Source organism: Lepisma saccharinum, chromosome 6, assembly GCF_977018435.1.
Source record: "Lepisma saccharinum chromosome 6, izLepSacc3.1, whole genome shotgun sequence".
NCBI lineage: Eukaryota > Metazoa > Arthropoda > Insecta > Zygentoma > Lepismatidae > Lepisma > Lepisma saccharinum.
In genome coordinates, this window is record NC_139234.1 from 52,886,649 (window position 1) to 52,911,050 (window position 24,402).

Genomic DNA, 24,402 nt, shown 5'->3' on the forward strand with positions numbered 1-24,402 from the left:
TCCTCCCTATATAGGTATAGCAACGAGCCAGTACATTGGTTCCCTTCCCTTGTTAATTGAAAGTAAGCAGGTGGCACATACTGGGTACGTAGGTAGTAAAATGAAAGAAATAGGGAGATGCATTAACTACTAGAACTAGAAGTAGGTATATTGACTATAACAGACAGTACAAAGTCAACATTTACCTCAAACATTGAAATAACTATCAAACATTAAAAAACTGAAGTTAACGAACAAACTTGAGCAAACACTTCAAAACCGCCAACACTCATCCATTAAAGTTCTTAAAATGTGAGGATAGTGAGAGGTCTACCGTTTGAAAGTTCATTTGGTCTGGTGGGATCGTCACAGGTGGGGGAGAAGGACTGTAGAATGTCGACAATGATGAGGAACTATCATGCTGTAAATTACCTGAACTTCTTGGGAGGTTCATGTTCCACATTGATTTTAACGGAGTCGCGTTGAAGAGTCCTCAAGCTTGCTTAAAAAAGGATGTCCTTTATTGCTTTCTCTGCGAAAGCTCTTTGTCTGGACTCTTAAAGTCAGCAATTTTTCTCCCCAAGCTTTAGCAATAGTCGGAATGTTACTATCAGGGTTCGATGAGGTTTCCAAAAGTGTACATGCTTTTTGTAAAAGCTCGTTTTGCTTCGAGATCGAACCTTGCATTCTTGATCTTTTGTTTCGAGGAGTTTGAAGAGGTGATGGTGGGGGAAGCATTGAAGATGTTGATGCTGTGGTATGAACAGAAGTCTGTTGAGCGTGTCCACTTTTTCCTTGACTGCGTACCATCCTCTTCCAGTTCAAATTCCTGGAAACAACAGGGTTATTAGAATGTTTTACAATCACGTACACCTTATCAAAGCAATGTTGTATTTATTTATGTATGTAATTATTGTTGTTCTGTTTGTTTGTTTCAGTTTTCCACGACTGCCGCAGAGTGAGGTGACACAGCTCACGAATTTGGAATACGGTGGGCTCATTGGATGGGAAACATGTAGTTATAACGAAACCAGATAACTCAGGTTCCTTGTATTATAATTACAAGGGGTTTTTCAGTATCGTGCTTTTGGCTCTAGTTAATGTGAAGAACGAATTTATAATGGTTGATGTTGGAATGAACGGTAGGGGTGATGTTCTAGTCCAAATTCGTTTAATTTTTCCAGGAAGGAAAATTGAATTTACCCGCACCTGCACCCGAATACAACTGATCTTTTCCCATATGTATTTGTTGCGGACGAGGCATTTGCATTACATAACAATTTACTGAAACCCTACTCTCACAGATTACTGAATGCACCTCGACAAATATTTTCTTTTTTACATCCTCCCTCTTGTTGGCCCCCGGCTTCGTTCTCACTAGAAAGGGTATGAGGTGGGCAAGAGCTGCATTTCTTGCTGTCTTCTTATTGGGTTGGTCGGATTCCACAGTTCTGGGGATAGTTCGTATTGCTCGCTGAAGTGGCGAAGTGCATCTTTTTCCTCCCCACAGGAACCGGATGAGCCAACAGTATCTTCATTGTTCCAAAGATCAAAGTCGTCGGTAATGGGATTGGTCATTGTAGACACTTGTTACGTTCCTTTTTCAGTTCTTACCCAATGCTCTTCCCGTCGGGATTAGGACTCTTCAGACATTCACTGAAGCCATCTCTGGATCATGGAAACACTGAACACCATTAGATAGGTTTGACTGTTTATTTTCAAAAGTTCATACAGTTTGTAGTAAGACGGGAGGATGAGTAAACCTTTCTTTGAAGTTAGTATTTACTAGTTCTTTGGGTTTGGAAGTTTATATGTTAACCTGTTCAACACAGGTTGTCTTCTCCCTATTCAACACAGGAAGAGCTAAGGCCGCAGACCTGTTAAACACAGGTCTTCTACTCCCTATTCAACATAAGAGTAATCCCTAAAGTCTGTTCAACACAGGTGATATACTTCCTATTAAACACAGGAAGTGTCCAATTTATCCCAAAATCTTCGCTTTTATACCCTACGGTTTACTCTCCAACCCCCGGCAATTACATAGTTTTCATATCATAATACAGTTACATTCTTTTAAATATTTTATACATAATTTCTTTTATCATTATACAATTTTAAAAGTTGAGTTGTAATATCTTTCTTTCTTTTATCTTGCTTCACAAAGAATAGAATTTACAAGTTACAGTAATCTGTTGATCCAAACGGTTATGTACAGGTTAAACGCTCTCTTCATCTGAGCACTGATTGGCGAAACATTAAATGCGTAATACAGCCACGTTACATTTTTCAACATTTGGCATAAGAATAAAACTGTAACAAATAAAACCGTAACATACTTCTTACCTTCACCGGAGTGCAACGTGACCTGAACTGAGTATTGATGGAAATATTGATGCTCGCCCCTTCATGGTCAATAATATTGACAATATACCCTCCAATTTCCAGTATTGATGCCTGACAAACAGAAAATCCAGATTTCCTTCAATACTCCATCAATATCGACCGTCAATCCACTTTTTCACCTTACACGGTCAATATTATTGTCAATGTGATAAGGTATTGTCAATATTATTGATCGTGTAAGGTCCATATAATATGATGTCATTCTTGGTATTTTGTGTCAACATTCAAAAAATTGTAATTGTAATCACTAGATAAGTATATTATTATATACATTGCAAAATAGCTGTAACAGAGCAAATATGTACATTTACTACACAAATATTCAAGCTGTTATGCACTTATTGACAAAATATAAAACAAAAACAATTGAACATAACACACACTAAAAAATCTTGCTTGAACTAGTTGCTCTGACACTAGCTCTCTGTGACTTTTAAAGTATCTCATGATGGAAGGAAGATAAGTTAGAATTTAGCTATTGGTGAAGGATTGATATTTGTATAAATCTTGATATTTTGAAAGATTATACTTTGCAAGTTAATCTTTAATAGTTTGTTTAAACTATAGACATATTTTGTTCATAACAGAATCTTGAAAATGCTTTTATAATGGCATAATCTTTTAAAAGATTTGAAACTTGTGAAAAGTGCCAAGTTTAAAAATTGGAAGTGGGAAATTATTATCTGCTTGCATCTGCATTATCAAGCTAGTTGATGAATAATGCATTAACTCAAATGAATGTTTTGAGAAATAAGACAAAGTGCGAGAAATATCTTCTGCATTTTGGATGTGAATTAACCATATGTGGAGTTTTAAAAATTGAAGAATGGAAGCTATCTTGTAAACCTGGTTGAAGAAATTGACATATTGAGTATACTCAGATGTAGAACTGATGCATGCTAAAATATAAGAAAAAGAATTACTCTACCTCAAAAGGAGATAATAAATAAATATTTTTTTCATATAAATAATATTTATGTTATAAATGTTCTTGTTAAAAATGCATAATTTGATGATGTAACTTTTGTTTTTCCTTGTTTTTATCAATATAATTTGCATAAAATTGCTTATAATTGTTTGAACATAAACACTATTAATCAGCATATGTAAGCTTGTATTCCTTTTCAACATATATTCTACTGTGCTTGATTTGAATTCCGAAAGGTATATACATAAAATGATGTGCCAATCAGTACTTCATATTTAAACGAGGGCATTTATCAAAGTGCTTGATTAGCGAGATAGATTAACTGAATTGTCTTCTCAATATTTAGTCTCACTTTCTTCTCTGTTTCATCATTTTATCGTAATAGTGTGGCCTGCTTCATCTTACAAGACAGCATAGTTTCAGTGCTTTGCATCGCCTCAAGAACTATTTGCAAAATCAATTACCCAAAAGCATATTAACTCTGTGGGAACTATGTCAAGCACATAATGATACACTGGATAAAATTGACACAAGAGATCATGAAATATTTCACTGAACATTTTTCTTTGCAAAACCACCTCCTTTGGACAGTCCAGAAGAAGCTGAAAATATTCTGTTTTGAAATATGCTACTGTTTTATCAGGATTAGTATTTTCTTTATTTATAACTGTACATGTGTGTACTACTTGATACTGAATTGCTGGAGCTGGAAGTTAGTGTTATATATTTATACAATGTAAAACCAATATTGAAAAAAAATAAGTGTGTGTGTGTGTGTGAACATGTTGAAGATAATAAACTCCAAAAAGGATAGTGGGAATAAGTACATAAACATAATGTGATAATCAAATTTCTAATCAAAATTTACATAAAAAGTATTTTATTATATAATAAAAATAGTGAATTTTTTGTCCAGCTAATAAAGTTCAATGTACCCTTAAATGTCTGTTTTTTTCAGAGCTATTTAATTGTAATTAGAATTTGCAAAGGTTTCTCTTAAGTGTATTTATTCATGGTTCCATACTACTGAGAAAATGGAAAGGAATCAGTATTTATGATTTGCTTAGCTTTGGGCCCCCCAAATATAGTTAGAAATCAGTGCCTATGGGGCCAATTCATGTATAGTGATGTTCTTACATTTCTACAATTCATAAGCATTCCTGCAAATAAAATCTGAGGAATATGTACATATGGTATTCCCTAGTTACAAATGTTTCAACCTACAGTGATCTTGGTGAATAATACATCAGAGCTTGTAAAGAATTAAATAACTTGAGTGTTGGACTAATAAGAGTTTGGTAGGATACTTAACCTTTAAGCCGAGGTTGGATGTTGAAAGGAATTTGCAATTTTGACAGTGTCGTTAGTTATTTTCCTTTGCGTTAATAAGAGGAGGGGCTGGCGGTGATATCTACGGTTTTCTCTCTGTCCCTGCCACATGCCTCCCATCTTCTTATTCTTGTACCCAGCACTAACCAGTTTCGGGAATTGGACTCCGCAGATTTTATGATCTGGAAGGGAACTGTCATGGCCATCGACAGATGGGCCTCAAGTAAATGTTTTCCTCAGTTGAAGCATAGTTCGCAAGAAAGATTTTCTATATATCATACTTTCAGATCACCAGACTATGCACTGTGAAGCCGCCTGTTCTAGATTTGAAGGTCACGGGCATAACTTGGCAGGTACAAGGTGGTGGGATCACTTGTGCCTCAAATTTTCGGGCTGTATTTTTGTTAATCTCCTGTGACGCGAGAAAAAATGAAATAAAGAGTAGTTTCTATAATTTCTCAAATGTAATAGTTATTTAGTAAAATAGTCCTGGATCAGGAGCGGCTCAGGAGTCTGGCAACTCCCGAGATTGCACCCTGTACTGGCCCACCGGTGGCTCAGTCGGTAACGCGTCTGACTACCATGTTCAAGATCCCAGGTTCGATCCCCGGCCAGTTCAAATCCAGGAACTTTTCTAACGATGGAAGCGGCCCCGGCACCCACCCAGCGTCGAATAACATGGGTACCTGGGGGAAACCCTGGGGTGTAAAGGCAGTCAGGGGCGTGATGCTGATCACATCACCCCCACTCACGACCGGATCAAGAAAGTGTGGGGCGTTACCCCCACACCCCCTATACGCCTTCATGGCGTTGTGCTAAGCACAGGGGAGCACTTTACCTTTACTGGCCCACCCCCTTGAGTAGCGCCAAAACCTTATTTCTGATTACTTAACCGTGGTTTGCTGCTTTGCATATTTTTAAGTCCAGTTTATGCACACAAAGGCTAATCGGGACTGGACCTACAGTTTAAAGTGGGATCCGAACCACTATGCGCTCCCATCGGATGCGTGGCCAGAAGATTCTTGAAACTTCAGACCTCGTAGGAATAGGTCAGTTGCCAAATTCTCTTCTATTTTCAGTAAAATACTGCAATTTCCTTGGAAAATACTGGAAAAACAATTGGAGTTTTATATATAATTTCACGACACACTGATCCACAGCATTGAATCTATCTCGGTAATATCTTAAAAGAACCAAAATTGAATTTTTAAAAATTACATATACCCTTCTAAAAAAGCTTAGCAGAGTATCACAGTAATTGAATGTTTATGTTAGGAGATTTCTTCAAAGTAGAAGCTGTTTTCAGCTGTTGGGACAAAGGTCCAGCCGAGCCTTAACTGGTGTGGTCCCTGGGGCCTAAAACAACAGTCTCAGAAGCTAGAACATGCACATCCCTCACTTTTTTGGTAGCTTCATATTTTGGTATATTACGTGATTTTGGTTAGCCTTGAAATCTTGAAACAAAGTAACTACAGCATTATATGTTTTCAATATAAAATAATTTTATTTATAAAAAAAAAAGTATATACATATTAAATTCAGAGCTCCTAGCTTTTCTTTGGCCCACCTTGCAAGACCTATGTCTTTTGTTTCTCTTTCAACATCTGCTCAACCTGTTCCAATGTTTCCTTTTGCCTCTTCATTAATCTCCTTCCCTTATGTGTCTCTCCAAATTTTGCTGTTCGATGACGTTTTACCTCAACCTCAGCTTTGATTGTAGACAGAATGTCAACCTATATGGAGAAATCATCATACAATCATTTCCAGAATCTAATTTAACAGTGATATTTACATGTGCCAATCACATGGTGTAATAATAAATAATGGTGCTGGCAATTCTTTTAAGCAATATGTTTAAAAAACATGTGGAAATCTTCAAAAAATCCTGCTAATGTACTTGATAAATAATGCATACAGTTTTGGATTCTTCAATTATAAAATTTTCTTGTTCATGTTCCTGCTCGCACACATTTTAGTATTTTTGTTGCCTGGCCTATATACATATCATGGAAGGTCTAGAACAGTGTTTCTGATCTGCCAGGTTGTGGTTCTCCTGAAGTTTGCAACTTGCAGCCCAAGCAGACAACCATCTGGAAAGATGGCCTTTCATGTGGGGTTCGACTGCAATAACAGGAAATGCTGTCATGACAGTGAGTGATCAAACAATTAACAAATATATTTGCAAATTGATGTAATAATATTGGCCAGAGGAAATTGAAAGATTCGATTAGATCCAGTACTTGTCAACTAATTTAAACCAAATTTTAAGTTTGACAAGAAGCCTATAGATAGATGATTGAATTAATACTCTCTACTTATTATCCCACAATTTATTTATCAATATTAAATTTCAAGGCTACATATTAATTAATGCATAAAGTTAAAACAAGTTATTGGATAATTTATATTCTCCCCAAAAAGTTGGATTATGGATATGCAGATAATTGACAAATTTAATTTAGAATTGATATCCACATTCTGGGTGCTTGGAGACCTTATGCAACTTGGAAGTTCCCAAAAATCCAAGAAAGACTGGCAATATACCATAATGGCCAGTGGCGGCAACTGGGTTCCAAAACTTGGGGGGGGGGGGGGGGGGGGCAAAGACAGTTTACTTTCACTATAAGGTTTAGCCTAGTGCGGGGCAAAAGTAGCAAAAAGTGGGGGGGGGGGGCAACTGGCCCCCACCCAATTGCCGCCACTGATAATGGCCTACAAAAAGCCATAAATGTTTATTCATATGGATATGGAAGCTAACATTTCCACAACTCACTGCATTTCAGTATCTTCAAGGATTTCTATTCTACTACTACCTGAACTTTTATCTTTCTGGAGATAAGATTTGCTTATCTTTTATTTTGTTTATCTTCAACTGAAGTATTCATATCGAAAAATATAGCTGTCTCAATTCCCATACATTTTATAGCTAAGACATCAACAGTTTAATTCATTTCTAAATTTGTTACAGCTCCATAATATGCTTTGTAAGAAGAAAATTAAACAAAAAAATGGATTATCTCCCTGTACAGCCATGGACACTTCTGGGTTGTAACTATCCCATTGAACTCAATGAGATTGTTGCAGCCCAGAAGTGTTCGTGACTGTACTAGTTGAACAAATTCCAGAATTTATGTGGCCAGAAACCGAAGATAATTACTTTTTGAAAAAAAATCAAATAAAAAGAGCATTATTTGAACATCATATGATACAAACAAACTTATCTGGAATGCATACTAAAAAAAGTAAAACAAATGGAAGTGTAGTAATGTATGCCATATATGATTTCTTTAAAAAACTATCTTTATTTCTCATCATTTTCAACAAATAAATTCCAAGAATTGCAGAATCACAGTTGCATTAAGCACAGGTAATTATTAACTATATATGCAAATAGCATGACTTGCAGTAAAATATAATGCACACACTTGTCTAGACAGCACTATACTGGAGCTAAAATGGTTTACCTTATACAAGATTGATGCTTTAGATCCACTACGTCGACTCCAAATTTTTCTGCATATATTTTTCTTTCTGACAGTAATACATTCACTCAAGATTTATGAACAAAAACACTGTTTTGGGTGTGGTCTGTAGTGACAGTCACCAATATTGTTAGGCAACAAAGTTACATTTTTGGAATATACTATATTTTAATTAGTCTTCCACAATATTAATATTGTACAGAATAGGTTACCAATAATGGTGATATAAATGCAATTAAAGTGAAGGTATCTGCAAAATTAACATTAAAGCCGTTACTTGTTAGTTTGAATTAAAATAGTCACTCTCCATTCTAAATGCACTTTTTTAACTCGAAAAATAAAGTATTAACTTTTGCCATGTGTGTTACATATAAAAGTGAGCAACTGCATGCCTTTGTCCACTACATAGCACAACAAATATTTATACATCTAGAAATACACAACACATATGATAAAATTTACTAGGTCCAGCCTAGGTAGCATGTTAAACAACATAATTATTTGGTGTTTGGCACTCTTAACACAAATGCAAGGGTTTAACAAAACTCTTACTTATGAATTTTCCAACCCAAATCACATAACACTCAGTTTTTACCCTTAAATACACTAAAATTAAAAGTTAACAATAGTCAGCATTTGTCACTTCCAAAATTTATGAGGGTTGTCCACAAGAAAAGGAACATTTTGGTCTAAAAAAACAAACGACAAATTATGTGTAAAAGCAGAGTAAGGTGTGTAGTTTCTGTACCATAGATTTTTTTGCACTTATCATTTGTTGTTTGTGATTTACACCAAAATGTTCCTTTTTCTCTGGGTGACCCTCGTATCATAAAGACTACAACATGGTAGACAGTTTGCTATTCTTGTCTACTTTTTAGGCAGTGTAAAGAAGCTCTTAAGGATAAACTCTGTGCTTTTATATACATCACTTGAGTTCCATTTTGTATCCAAAGTATTGTGCACTATGGCATTGGAGGAGGATTATGAAAATATTGCAATTATCATTTCAACTACATACAATGAAGAAAATATTTAGTTAAATATCTCTAACCCACCTTAACAGTGAATTCTCATTGTGGTTCAAATTCCTCTTCAAACTGTGGGTCCATTCACGAATGGGCTATTTCTGCATAAAGCAGGCTTAAAATATAAAACTCGAACTTAACAGTGAATTTAATCTCTTAAGATCATTTCCATACTGTGTAATTTTCCAAAAATAAAAGATGATGTTTTGGTTAGGTCCACTATCCTTTTAATCTAATGCTATTGGGATAATCTAGATACATTTGGTCGTGCTTATACATTTAGTTTTATGCCACTACTATGTTGTGTACGTGCAATTGCATATTAACTTTTGGTAGCTTAATGCAGCCAGAGAATGGTGCTCACATCACAGTGTGGCTACTCTATGGCCCAGATAAATTTCAAGTATAATCCCAGGTTTCCAAGGAACATTTTCCAAAAATTCAAGGTGGAAAAGGTTAATTATATTAAAACATTAATTTGTATCAACAGGAGTAGACATCTCTCTCATCCTTGGATGTTTAACAACACTTCTCTCTTTCACATACAAACCCCAGTCTCATCCAAAACAAACAAAGAAGTCAATTAATATGTGCTAATGTTCATCGCCAATTTTAAAGTTTAAAAAAGGCAATTTAAAATTAACTAATTATCATCGGGGCATCCAAGTAATAATAAATCACTCATTAAGTGAGAAGTAAATAGCAAATTTTTACCTTACTGTGACCCCCACCCTTGCCAGCACGTCAAAGCAATAACATGAACCTTTAGTGGGCTTTGTGGTCACATCCTACACCCTCGATTTCAGCCACATTTCAAATATTTTTGTCGAAATATAAGTTTCTTCTAAGAAAAGGGTGTTTCATAATAGCACGGAAGGTAATTTTTTTCACATCTACGTGCTACGAAACTTGTGTTTTTGTAATATTAAAATTCCTTGCGTACATAACGTCAACACATTTTTTGAGGGCTTCCATCATGGATTCATGTCACAGGCGCACCTCTTCACATTTTCTTTTTCTTCTTATGATTGACTTCTGGAATGGGATAGGAACGGAAGGGGAGATGGACAACAAAGACATTTAACATGACTTAACTTCGACCCGCAATTCAGTGCCTGGCCTTGGGATAAAGAGGTAAGTTACCTTTTGAGGTTTAATTTTTTGGTAAAAATAGTGTTCGGCAGATGGCTCCATCCAGGTAGTGGTAGAAGGCATTAGGTCAATCACCCCAGGGGCGGAGCCCAGAATCGGAGGGAAATTTGGAGCCAGCAATTTTTATGAAATTTCTTGGGGTATAGCCCTGAAAAACATACTTTTACATATATCCATCAGTATGGGTGCAACGAAACTAACATGGCTGCAAGTAGAGTATGGGTGCTACGAAACTAACCTAGCTGCAAGTACAGTTCCACCTCGCAACTTCAAACTGCTACATCTCAACTTTAAACGACTGTAGTCGTAAATACTTGTTTCCGCATTACAAAATTTTGTTCTTCCAAATTTGGCACACAATCTTCATTAAAAAAAATTTACTTGTGAAATCTAGGGTGTAGGATGTGACCATGGACCCCTTTAGTGAAGCTAGAGGGGGGGGGGGGGAAAGTGCAAAATGCATTTGGAATTAAATATGGTAATTTTCCACATTTGTGAAAAAATTCACACATATCTAGTCAATCGATATCCTACTTCAATCCACCATAAATGAGAATGAGACCAAGAATGCATAGAGCCCTTATCTCACTAATGGCATGGTGAAATTCATATGGACGAGTTTTTATTTTCACCATACTTCGATTCAACTTTCTCTTGCACCCTGTGTTTAAAGAAATGAAATACTGATGTTTGTGCATAAATTCCCCTGTGCTCGCAAACCGAGCATTATGTACAACACATTAAAAATAATCACACTGATAGTGAATTTACCTATAATCTTTACATCACACACACATGAGACTTTGCCCATTATATGTAATTTTCTAAATCATACTGAGATTGTGCTATTTCATTTATATGGGAGTTTTAGACCAAAGCGACAGCAGGTGTTCAAATCAAAGTGACAAACAAACGCCCCTTCAGTCTATAAGGAAGCATTCACCATGCACGTTGAAAGAACAGACTGAGGTGACACAATGCACTTTATTGAGAAAACGACCCAGTCTGATCGACATGCAAGAAACAAGCAACATGTGCAGCTCTGGTGTGAAAGCTGCCTAACTTAAATTCCAAATCAGATTTGTATCTAAAGTCCTGTAACAAAATGGCATATAAGTAAATCTTTCAGTTAGTACTTTTAGTATAATGATGATTTGCTTATTAGCTCTTGCAGTCACCATATTTCTTTCTATTTTTAGTTACATTCATTAAAAAAAGAATACACAATTGACATAATCAGCAATGACATTATGATGATCATTCAAAACAGGCACCTAACAAAAATAATCCTGCTACAGTTTCATTGCAAAACTTGCATGTTAAACTTTAAGTAAATAAACAATATGCATTTATTTTGATTTGACATGAACACCAATACATATATAAAATAACTCACTTCTGAGTATGACGCATGACCTCCCCAATGGCACAATGGTAGTGTCATCACATTGTAATCAAGGGGTCCCGGGTTCGATACCCAGTGGAGGCACATAGTGGTTCGACGATTCCACTTTAAAATGTAGGTCAAGTCCCGACTAGCCTTTCTGTGCATAAAGTGGACTTAAAACAACAACTCAACTGAATATGACGTATATGTGCATGACAAAAAATACAGTAGATGTACATAAATTAATGTAGGAATAAGTTTTAACCTGAAAAATAATGAGAGAAGCATGTATTGATGACACTGTCTCTCTTTCAGCGTGTGTATGTGACCTTAGGCCCCCCACCATCGTGAGGTATTTGGGAAGCTACGAATGAGTAGCGTAACCTGATCATAAAAATCTACAACAATGACTGGGGATTTGCGTCGTGCTGACCACACATCACCCCGTAACTGGCTGGATGATCTACCTCAGCAGGTGGGAATGTGGCCAGCAATTGATAGGTAGGCCTTGGCCCTCACACGCTCTTGTGCCATGGGTTATCTCGCTCTCTCATATATTCAGTATATATGCATGTATACATACAAAAACCACCTAAGCATTGAAGTACCCCATATTATTGGGAAATACCATTTAATTCTGAACTACAATGATAAGAGTTGCAATTCTCATACTACAGCTGTCCATATTCATAAATTATCCTGCATGTTAACAAGAAATATTTATTTAGCATAACATGAATATAAGTCAAATATCACATTAATTAATGGCAATCAATGATAATGAAAATTATCAATTTCATTAAATCAAAATAAATTCATTCACAATTTGCAAGAATCATGAAAAACTATTTGTTCAGGGTACTTTTGCAGGTTTGGTGGATCACAATCTTATAAGAAATAGGGTACAATGTAAAAATATTTACATAAATTGTGCATATATACCGGTAATACAATTTTTACATATTTTCTTGTTGAGAGATCATGACATTTAGATTGATTGACAGTAAATACAATTATTTTCACTTTCAGTAATTAAAAAAACACAATGTTTTCACAAGGACTGACAATCACTAGGTGTGCAAATACTATCATCATCATTACAAGTTCTCCAACTCCAAATAATAATAATACATCAATAATTTTTGGCCTCCAACCACATTTGAGACATAACTAGATGTTAACAATTTTAAATAGCTACAATGTGTTTTTAAAAATATAAGCATAGTATTTGCATATTCTGTGTACTATAGTTATTACATGTTGAACTCACTTTGGGTTGAACACCACAAAGTATGGCATTTGGCACCCTTGACCCTCTGTACCCCCTAGAGGAAGTGACATATTTTGTATGGTACATGAAGATATTGTTTATGAGAATTTCTTTTTAATTTTAGCTTGCAGAAAGCTGTTACTGTGAAGTAAAGTATGTATGTTACCTTAGCGTCTTAATTTACCGTGAAGAAGAACCGACTAAAGGCTTCACGCAAGAGAATCTAGCACCCAAACTGATATTCCAAAGGAGCAACTATAATCTTACGTAGTGAGGTTAGTACTGCTGGGTTTGGTAAAAATTGTTATTATCGACTTGTTCTTTCAATTTTTGAATGTGCATACAAAGGGCTCTAATAATAAAAAGGGGTGAAAACATTCTGAAATGGCAGGTTTTTGCTTACGCGGGTCATACTTTGTAATTGAATATCTGTTGTGTGTGTTTTCCGAGCACTGGAACTAATTTTATATTACGTAATAAAACATCAAAATCTGTTGATTAATACAAATTTCGGTAAAAATTTACTATTCTTCGGACACCTCTAATTTTTTCGTTTCGTCAATTTTTGACATTCGTACTTACGTATCTGCTTTGCGGAACATTCCTGAAGGTGTATCAACGTTGTTTTGTTGAAATTAATTGCAATTTTTCACATTACCAGAACGTCTTTCTCGTAGGCTTTTTCGCTTGCCTGAGACACAATATCGCAAGTACACCTTCCTACATAATCGCACGTCGTGCTTGTCTTTTGTCAAATTTTTGACATTCGTACTTACGTATCTGCTTCGCGGAACATTCCTGAAAGTGTATTGACGTTGTTTTGATGAAAGTAAGAGCAATTTTTCACATTACCAGTACTTTTCTCCTAGCCTTTCCGCTTGCCTCACACACAATATGGCGCATACACCTTCCTACATAATGATGCGTCGGGCTTGTCTTTTCTCGATTTTCAATTGTTATGCAGTGTTTCAACCTTCTGAACCCAAGAAATGCCTATGAACAAAGTTCATCAGATCTATTTCTTTTTAATTTTTTTTTCGAATTGTTTTACGAAGAAAATTGTAATCTTTCGTGGCGCTATTCGTGAATGGTTTTTGGGGCTATCCGTCCTGGAATAAGTGGGAAACATCTAGAAATTGCAAAATAAGCTAAAATAAGGCGTTAGTTTTCGGAATGGAAACTGTCGATTTTCGCGATTTTTTTTGTTTCACAACCAAATATATATATTCCTGATACTACCATGACACCAAATTTTAACTGTTTGCCTAACCTAACCACGTGCCAATGGTTCGTGGGGCTAGCGTCAATGGTTCGCAATTATTTCCAATTTCTAGATCCTGATACTAACACGACACCAAATTTTAACTATGTTTCCTAACTTAACCGAACTAACCTAACCACGTGCCAATGGTTCGTGGGGCTATTGACACACCATCCTTCTAACTCTCGTTGCAAACGCACAGAGTTCGAAACACTGGATACCCAATGAACATGAACAAAACACAATCACGACGCGTCATGATACAGTCACGACGCGCGATGGTGTACGAAAGTGTACATGCCAAACGCTATTCTCCATCGGAGAATTAATTTTCAACGAACAACATGAATTTCAGCTATGAAACATTCCCACATCACACAAAACACCTTCCCGATGTTCGACAATGCTACAGGAACTTATTACGGTAAGTAGTTTCTTCTGTAAAAATAAATAAATGTGTCCGAAGGATAGTAAACTAGTACCCAAATTTCAATGTGATTCTCAAGGGGGCATGGTGGGTCAACGGCCCCTGGCATTTCTCTATGCTGTTTGCTTAAAGCAAAATATAAAAATAAAGAAAAATCTTTAAAAACCAACTTGTGGTGTTTCTTATTGAAGTGGACATACCAGTACACTGTCAAATAAACACTCGTATGGTGAGCACTACTGAACAAAAAAAAAATATTTCATGAGGATTAAAACATATATGTATATCCAGTTTTCATGCCTGTCTCCTTGATATCAATCTTATAGAGTTTATTACATCCATCCATCCACGATTTTTCGAATTCTTACTTAAATTCAAATTGAAGGTGAATTGATGCATGTAGAACCAAAATAAAAAATATAGCTTCAAAGTAGAAACCAATTGTAATAAAAAAAATATCCAAGGTCTCTTTTCCTTAGTTATGCACTAATAAATATGATGGTTAGGCAATTAAGCCATTTATTTTGTACCATTAAAAACTTTCTACTACAGTATTTAAGCTTAGTTATTGCTTGTGTAAACTTACTGGATAACTTGGAAAGTAGCCTGCTGGTAAAATTACACTTTTGCTGTTGAAAATGCTTATTTCATAGTCTAGAGGATGAACAGCAAGTACATCCAAACTTGGAATACAGATTTTTGCATATTTCTTAATAACATCTGCCCAAAGTGAATCATACAGTTCGTCATTCCTTTTGTCACAAAAAAATGAACCCCATTTCTGAGAAACTAACAATGATGCATCAGCATGATTAACAACAACATTTACCATACCTTCTGCATCTAACTCTTCAACAACAGCAACTGTATCACATTTAGTGTATTCTGATGGTGTGTACACATCTTGAATTAAATGGTCACCAAAATACAGACACTTTGGATGAGTCAAGCCTGTTTTCTGAGCTAGCAAATGATACAGATCTTGCCAATTACCTTGGCTGTAAACACTGCCCAAGTTTAATTCCACTGCATCTACTGCATCAGTTTCAACAATTCCATCCAATTTGAAGAAAGGCCTTCTACCGGTGAAAAACCCTGGTTTCCGTGAATAGCACACAACAAAATCAAACAATTCTTGCCACTCATCACCCAAAATATGCTTTGCAGTCAAAGATGCAAAATCTACATGTGACCCTGTGATAAGAAAGACCAATTTTGAATCTTTAAGTTTTCTCAACCAATTCTTAACATTTTGACTACATTTGTTGATATATAAATCAGGATTAGCCTTCAGTGCCGAGAAGTAACCACCCTCGTTTGTGTCAAACTTGTCTCTGCGATACATATTGACAATTCCCTCCAATATATCGGACCAGATGTCATATAATTCAAGTTCCTTCCCATTCCTCTTATCAACAGTGTCAACCAACCTTGCAAAAATCAAGGATGCGGGCATATCAAAATAATCCAAGAGACTTCTTATTCTTGCTGACAAAGGTCCATTCCATCCTTCCAGCAAGTTTTCACTGAATTCGGTTGTTACGTCCCAACTTCGCTCCTTTCCATAATACCTTTCGAGCTCACTATCACTTAAAAAACGTGTTCCGTGAGTTGCTCTTTGTATATATCCTCCGCTTCCTAGCTGGAGAACATTACCATGAGCTATATCTAATATTAATCCCTTCTGAAGGAAATCCACATCAGTTTCCACAGGCTGCAGTAAAAATTCAGGATCATATCCCTTCACTTCTACTAAATATTTGGCCAATATATTGTATTCCATCTTAATCATCTGCGACAATTTATACCTGCAAAGTGTGTTGTCCAAATCAAAACCAATACAGTCGTAATCAATAAGTCTGAACACATTATTCTCGTTAGCCATTTTCACTGATAAACTTTCAACTTGGTTCAGTGCGCGACCAGCATCCGAAACTGAATTCAACGAGCGTGTTTTGTACACCTGCAGCCCACACGAACTTCGCACCGGGTACACCTTGCCTGAAGAAATTTGTCGATATTCACCGCTAGAGCGATTGAAATTAAACAGCTGCACGAAAGGAAACGGAAATGCTTTTAATTCATTTAGCTTATTCGAAGATCTCTTAAACAATACGTTGTACCAATGCAGGTTAAAAACAAACATGTTAAAGTGCATAGCGAATATACTTGTGCTAAATTAAAAAACGTTGATTCGGTAACAGCGGACGACATCTAAAGATGCGACAATACGCCATCTGTTTCAGACTCCGCACAAATGTCGACTAGTAGTGCCAATTGAAAGATCAACAGTGTTTCCAATTGCAACTAAAAGTTATGCGATTGCAGGCCACGAAATCTACAAATATATATATTTTTAAAATGCACAATTATTCATACATATGAACTTTGAATTATGAGAGATATAGGCTGTAATACATCAATGTCTTACAATATACTTTTATCTAGATTAATGAAATGAAATGCATGTCATGTAATATTTTTAATTTATTTTTTTGTTGTTGGAATTTTATATTTAGATTAAATATTTTGAAGTAATTTGCAATTGGTACCACGGCCCGAAAAAAATATTTACTTTTCTGAATAAACATATTTTTAGCTTGGAATAATGGAATAAGGAAAAAGCAAAAGTAACTTTGATATGGAAAACACCACCTACACCACTTTCATTCACTCGTCGCGATCAGTCCATCTGGAAGAAAACGGACGCATAAAATCCATAAGCCAAATAACAACAAATGTATAAAATACGCACATGAATAGAATATTCTCTTTTCCGAGAATAATTATTCACAGATGGTTTGGCAACGCTGATAAGTGGCTTGTATGAAGATAAGCAGACTAAATTAAGCACGTGCACACAATTTATTGCCCCAATTTTTTTCAAACGACAGGATACCAGTGAGGAGATTACTTGCCGTAACTAACAAACTACCGTAGAAAGTAACGAGCGGATGACATGCTAATATTATGGACAACATTTACTGAAATAAAATAAGAGGTGGTAGGACTTTATGTCACAGCAAAGGAGGATGTAACAAATTGGGTCATTGTGATCTTACATAACCAGTACGTATCTCTTAACTTTGACAGATGGCCGCGTAGGGATTAAGGAAGCCCATTAAACACTTATCGTGATAAACTTCATATTTGATAAGCACCATTTAATCCCAATAATCATAACTAGCCAAAAAACAGTTACTTCTGGAGAGCAGTACTCGAAGTACAGGGGAAAGCGGGATTGTAAGAAAATTTCCACAAAGCATAATTGATACTTAAGTACAAATTTCCGAAACTTATAATCAAGCTTCTAACATTGTGGTTTGAAGCAAGGGTGTGGGAGGGGAACATTTTGGGGTCAGACTGTCAAAACGGGAAATCCAGGCAGGGATGAGAAATGTGCACCAGTTTTGAATGAAACTTGTCATTTCCGACACAACTTTTATAAACAAGAGATGTTGGCCAAATCAAAACGATAGAAAACTACATGAATTGTACAAGAGGTGTTGGCCAAATCAAAATGTTAGAAAAACTATATGAATTGGGAAATGCTCCCTCCTCTCTCTCTCACACACACACACACACACACACAGAGAGAGAGAGACAAAGCATGTTAATAGCAGAAATAAAGTTGTTAATTTGTTAATAAATACTCGAACACAATAACCAAAGTAAAAAAACTGTTAGATCAAAAACTTGAGTGTAACATACAGGAACTAGATTATTTTTTAATATTATACCATTTAATCCAAAGAGTAAATGGTTCCACAGTTTTCAAAATTGCTAAAATTAGAGTTTTATGTGTGATGCTCCACAACATAAATTACCAGTCATACTTCTCCTTAACTGTTAAAGCTTTTTTTCTTGAAGGAAGTGTGTAAAAGGTAATAGAATAACTATGCATTTCAGTACACTAACTGTATGAAATACACAAAATAATGGAAAACAGTTTCACTGCTGGATAGAGTAGCAAAGTGTCTCCAAATATATACTATCATTAATTTGGAATAAAGCTGGTTTATTTTTATTAGTTTCTAATAGTTATTATTGTAGTATAATAACCATATTATTATTATTTCTACAATTCAAGTTTTATCAATGGCATGGCGCATCTTAAAAAATTTCTGCCGATGCCCATGACAGACAGATATGTGGAGCAGTATCATAAAAACCAACAGGAGGTTCCTTTTGGTTTTATTAATGGCAAAAAAAACACGTGATCTATTAATTCTGGACTTTATGTGTGTGCCTACCATAACAAACAGCTCCTAGGTTGACTAGGAACTTTACCACTCAGCAAGGAAATTAATAAGAAGTTTCATAACCTAGATTTTAATACTCATCCACTTTATCACCAACACCAAACATAAGAGCGGTTGATAGGCTTATTACCAAATATTTACATTTTAAGATTTAAATCACACACCCATATTTCAGGCCTCAATCTACTGCCAATTTTATTATTTGCTCAAAACAAAAAAAAATAGGATACTGAGGGGTATGGTACTTACATCTTCTGGAATGTGAACATAACGAATATTCCTTGCTTGAACAAAGAAGGTTTCAAATTCAAACTCTGATCCTCTTGCATCTTCATACACAGCATCACTCAAAGTGACATTCATATATCTACGAAAGATAAAATATCAGGTAATACAAGGTATAATTACATTTCTAATTGCAAACCTTTATTTGTATAGTATGTGAATTATGAAAACGTATTATTGAAACACAAAGTCCCACATTGGCTCGTTTGGGAACCTTTCAGCACTGAACAGTAAACATCAGTGAATCCGGAAAGAACAACAACCCGACAGTTCTCAAGTTAGTTTTCTATAGTTCTGTAGTTATACTGTACACAATTTCTCATTTGCAGAGATGCAACAGCACACATTCTCCAATTGCATGGCAGAATGCTGAACTGAAAGGTAGCTGTTGCCAACTTAGTTTTTTGGTGTACAATTTGCCCTAATTACACTAAGAAATTGTTATCTTGTCATCTATTACCTCACCATTCTCAGTGGTCATTAAGTCCAGCCTCGAGTTTGCAGATGAATGAATTTGAGATACTTGTGTATGCAAGTAAACATAATTTACATTTTGCTTATTTGTAGTCTCAATTGTACCAGGGTTGGCATTTTCAGATAAAACCCAGGCAAAAACTGGGTTTTATTGGGTTTTTTTCAGGTTATGTTTAAAAATATTTTAAAAATGAAATACATATTCCCCTGATAGTAATATATTGGAACATTCAATTTGTATTGTTTTAGTTCACTGAATGGAAAACTATTTAATATTTTCTGTTAACATAGTTGAGAATTGACAATCAAGGTCTCACACCTTGAAATGATTAAACTAAAATCGGTAAATGTCTGTTATATTGGAGACACATTTCTTCATTTTTACAGAAGAAACTACTTACGGAAATGAGTTTCTGTAGTATTTTGAAAGTTCTTGGAGGTATTTTCTCACCGTAGAATGCTGCACAACAAGAAATAAGCACTTTTGATATAATAAACTTGCATTTTGTGCAACGTGACAACATTATGCCGTTGTTTCCATTATGTACCTGCAGATGGAGCGAGCATCGAAAGTCATGGGGTCTCGCCAGTGTTTCCAAACGTGCCTTTTTTTTACCAGAATTTTATTTATTTTATTTTTTTAACTATGCTTACCTAACCTTACCGGAAATGGTTCGTGGGGCTATCGTGAATGGTTTTTGGGGCTATCCGTCAATGGTTTGTGGGGGCTATCCGTCAATGGTTTTTGGGGCTATCCGTCAATGGTTTGTGATGACATAATGGACACGAAAGTAGGTATTTTTCAGTTAAGAAGATTGAAACACTGCATACCCCACCCCAAATCGACAAAAAACAAGCACGACGCGCGATGATCCACAGCTGTGTGCGCCATATTGTATGTTCCGCAACGGAAGAAAGGACCCAAAAGAATTACTCGTAATGTGAAAAATCGAAGTTATTTTCATGTAAAAAGCATAATGGCACCTTCAACTATGTTTCGCAATATACAATTGGTAAGTACGAACCATTTAAAACTGAAAATATTCTATAGAAATGTGTCTCCGATATAACAGACAATTACACTAAAATCATACATAACCCGTGCTGCAATAGACCAGGCCTACCTACCGACTGCCAGCCTCACTCCCACCTGATCCTACTCTGTGGTGGTAGATCATCCAACCACTTACGGGGTGACGTGTGGTCAGCATGACGAACCCCCAGTCGTTGTCGTAAAGTTTCATGACCGGGTTACGCTACTCATTCTTAGCTCCCCAATTTAATCATGATCGTGAGTATTCACCAGTCTCATACACAGGCCGAAATCTCAGGAGAAAAGCTGTTACATTTCCCACAGGAGACTCAAACCTGCACACATCCCAGAGCTGGAGTCCAAAGCATGACCGCACAGCCACAGTGTGGGAAAAATGATAAAATTATCTAAAATACTATGTTCTGAAAAAATTCACCAACAGTTTGATTCTACTCTTGCTGGATGGCGTAACAGTTAATATATCTATGATCAGTTCCCAGGGTTCCACATTGCAATACTATACTAATACTTGATAGCTGTGCTGGTTTAGTCAACCTCCGCGGTGGAGTGGTTAGCACAGCATGCTGCAACGCCAGGAGTCCCGGGTTCGAATCCTGGTTTGGACATGGATGTTTGTGTTTGTCCCAATGATAATACAGAGAAAATTGATGTGTGTAAAAATTGCGAAAACAGAAATATACTACTGCTTAGGGGTATTACTTTCATTACAAATGTGAAAAAAAAGTAGACCGGCTGGCTGACTGCCATGCAGAAGACCCAGGTTCGAATCTTGGGGTGGGTGATCTAAGGTTGGAATTTTTCCGGTCTTGTCCCTGCATAAAGCAGCTCTGGAACTCACCCAGTCTCAAATCAATGGGTCCTGGAGTGTAAAGGCAGCCAAAGTTTGGTTGTGATCACATCACCTCCAAAATGGCCGAGATCAGGAATATGTTGGTTCAACCCCCATATTCCCTGAATGTGCCTTCATGGCATGGTGCTACATGCACGGGGAACTTTTACCTTTATCTACTATACAACATACGGTAGTTGCACACACACTTTTAAATCTGCTTCAATACAGTTTGTTCACACTTGTGTTTTCCCATTATTTTTGTGGATGTTTCAAGTTTAAATATCTCCTCCATGTATTAACCATGCCAAAATTATAAGGCTGACATATTTAATTGTTTTGAATGATTTCATCCAAATGGTATATCACATCCATCTTCCAAAATATCTGGTTGCTTTGAAACTTACAGTTCCCATGGCCGAACCTTAATGGCCCCCATTTCGATCCCAACGTACATATTGCTGTGTGGTTTTTACGCACATGGAAATACATATGTTTGTAAATGTTCTGGCCTATGTTGCTTTTTGCTCGGTAGCCGGGGAAGCCAACGGTTGTTTTCCCTCAACGACCTTCCTGTTTGAAAAGTAACAATAGGGCCTTGCCCCGGTGATTGGGAGTGGGCTCTCAGATGCTCATATTCAGTTACTCAGACAGTTGCTGTCTCTACGAGACTCAGACACAGGGCCAGATGGATTGACATAGTTTGTTTTTTATAGTTACTCAGAGCCAGATGGATCCATAGAGATACACAGAGAGTGAGCGCCGTATTTATAGGGACCTTTGCATGATAATTTGCAGGGGCAGGTCAGCACTATGCTAAATAGTGAGCTCGTAGAGTGATATCCTGTTAAATGCATTTCTCAGTTTTGGGGCAAAAGGTAACCGGGAGCAGTTGTTAATGGATTGTAATGTAAAGATGTATATACAGAGTAGGGGAGGTATGTAAAATAAATTGTGTACATAACAGAGATCCGCCGTGAGACGTTATTCTTTACAACAATATGCACTATATTGTTAAAAAATATATTTTTCAAGCCATAAGAAATGCCCTAAAATTTTTAAGTCTCTTTTCTTAATGTCCAAAAATGTAGTTTAGGCAGATATTTGAAAGTATTTATTGTTTATTGATTTGGTGTTTTAAGTCCACTTTATGCACAGTAAGGCTAATCGGGGCTGGACCAGCAGTTTAAAGTTGGATCCAAACCACTATGTGCCCCCACCGGGTATTGAACGATATTTGAAAGTGGCATCAGAATTTGGAGCTACCTCAGTATATGAAAAATCAATTTTTGAACCACCATCTTGGAATGCTTTCAACAAATGCAAAATAAAATCCCTGGGTGCATCTATTTGAGACATGAATTTCAGCTTAAAAACTCTAAATTTGCTACAGATATCGTGGTCTCAAAATTAGTGACTTTCCCCCACCCTTCCTAAACCACACAGAATATTACAGAGTTTTTATTAAATATTTCAAGCTCAAGTAATGTCCTAACGTAGCTGAGACTTGGTTTTCTTAATCTATGGAAATCTAACCTCAAATATTTGCATAAGTTAAAGTTCTCGCAAGGCATGTTAAATCAGTCTGTCATCCACCATCTTTAAACATGGTGACAATTCTTTCTCAAATACAGTATGACACCAATTCTTTAAGTTATCTTGTAACTCTAAGAATTGCAACTCCAAAGCTTTACAATTATGGCAAAATGTATGTTTGCGATTTTACCACCACTTCTCTCCTAAACTATGAAATATAAATTTTAAAAATTTACTGCAAAATTGCAGACCGACGAATTATCTACAGTGACTGAGTTTACTTCCTTATACTCCAAAAATGCATTGTAGACAGTTTTGGGAAGAAAGAGAGCATGGTATAGAGCATGCGTGTAACATGAGGAAAAATAAGTTTTTCATTCACCATCTTGAAACACATTGTTCAATTCCAATCACATGTAATACCATTGCAGTCTGTCAAGTTTTCAAGGCTGCAGAAACATGTTATCATGGTCACTAAATAGATGACTTGTCTTTCTTTGCCCATCCACCCCACCCATGCTCCTCCTAAATTGTGCATTATGTTTCGATAATTTTATTGTGAATTTACAGTGCAGGTAATGTTACAATGCTCCTGAAAGTTTTATGCACAAAGCTCGAAATTGTAGTCTTTAAAAAGGTTTGAAAATGTCAAAAATGGTCAAAATATGAAAGTATACGTATGCATTGTATTTACTTGAGTACCCCACACCCCCTATTTTTAAGAAAAAAAGAAACTGGTAGATTATGAGAGTGCTCAACATCTTGTATATAGAGCTCCTAACAACAAATAACATTTATCCTACGTGGGCAAGCAACCCATTATGTTCAATCAATGCACTGAACTGGGGGGAGGGAGGGGTCACTCTCAGTGCAACGCATTGGAAAGAAAACAAAACGTTTGCACACATACTAAATTTTAAGAAATGAATCATTTGAAAAGTGTTTGGTTTAATTATACCACAGTTAACTTTTTTTCTACTTTCACAACATTTCAATAAAATGTACTCAATTCTCCTTTGTAATGCTTTATACATGGAAAAAATTCTTGTAAAAGTTGATCGTCACAGGTGAAACTAGTATGTGGTTTTCCCACATATGGAAGTGACTGATATCTAGGGCTCGGAAGTTGAGGAAAAATCCTTTTTTTTTCCTAGCGTCCGAAGACGAGGCCCAACATAATATATGTTCATTTTGGGTCATTGTAGGCCAGAAAAAGGTGGGTTTTATTTGGCTTATTGGTCCTTTTTCAGCCTTTTTTAAGGTCTTAACGGCTTTCTTTTTGCAACTTGACCTTCATTCGACTACGTTTTTACTGCCGA

The 24,402-nt window shown here is 36.1% G+C and overlaps 2 protein-coding genes across 3 annotated transcripts in view; both read right to left on the reverse strand.

The window, feature by feature from the left end:
• Window positions 1–432: 432 nt before the first annotated feature.
• The window catches only part of Lsm10 (U7 small nuclear RNA associated Lsm10), a 29,681-nt gene continuing 5,711 nt past the window's right edge, over window positions 433–24,402 (reverse strand). The window contains exons 2-4 of one of the 2 annotated variants that reach the window (XM_083123911.1): window positions 19,155–19,272; window positions 6,207–6,372; window positions 433–808 (exon numbers count right to left, since the gene is read on the reverse strand). In XM_083123911.1, coding sequence (XP_082980037.1) covers window positions 6,217–6,372; window positions 19,155–19,272 — 274 coding nt within the window. In that variant the 3' untranslated portion in view covers window positions 433–808; window positions 6,207–6,216. Of the gene's footprint in view, window positions 809–6,041; window positions 6,373–19,154; window positions 19,273–24,402 lie in introns of those variants that run through there. The other variant, XM_083123912.1, reaches the window with a different exon arrangement.
• On the reverse strand, window positions 9,334–16,885 carry Nt5a (5' nucleotidase A). The gene has a single exon (XM_083123910.1). The coding sequence runs from the start codon at window positions 16,799–16,801 to the stop codon at window positions 15,209–15,211; it is 1,593 nt and encodes a 530-aa protein (XP_082980036.1). The 5' UTR covers window positions 16,802–16,885; the 3' UTR covers window positions 9,334–15,208.

Coding starts and splice junctions, on each gene's coding strand:
- Nt5a (XM_083123910.1), bottom strand. CDS start 16,801: ATGCACTTTAACATGTTTGTTTTTAACCTGCATTGGTACAACGTATTG.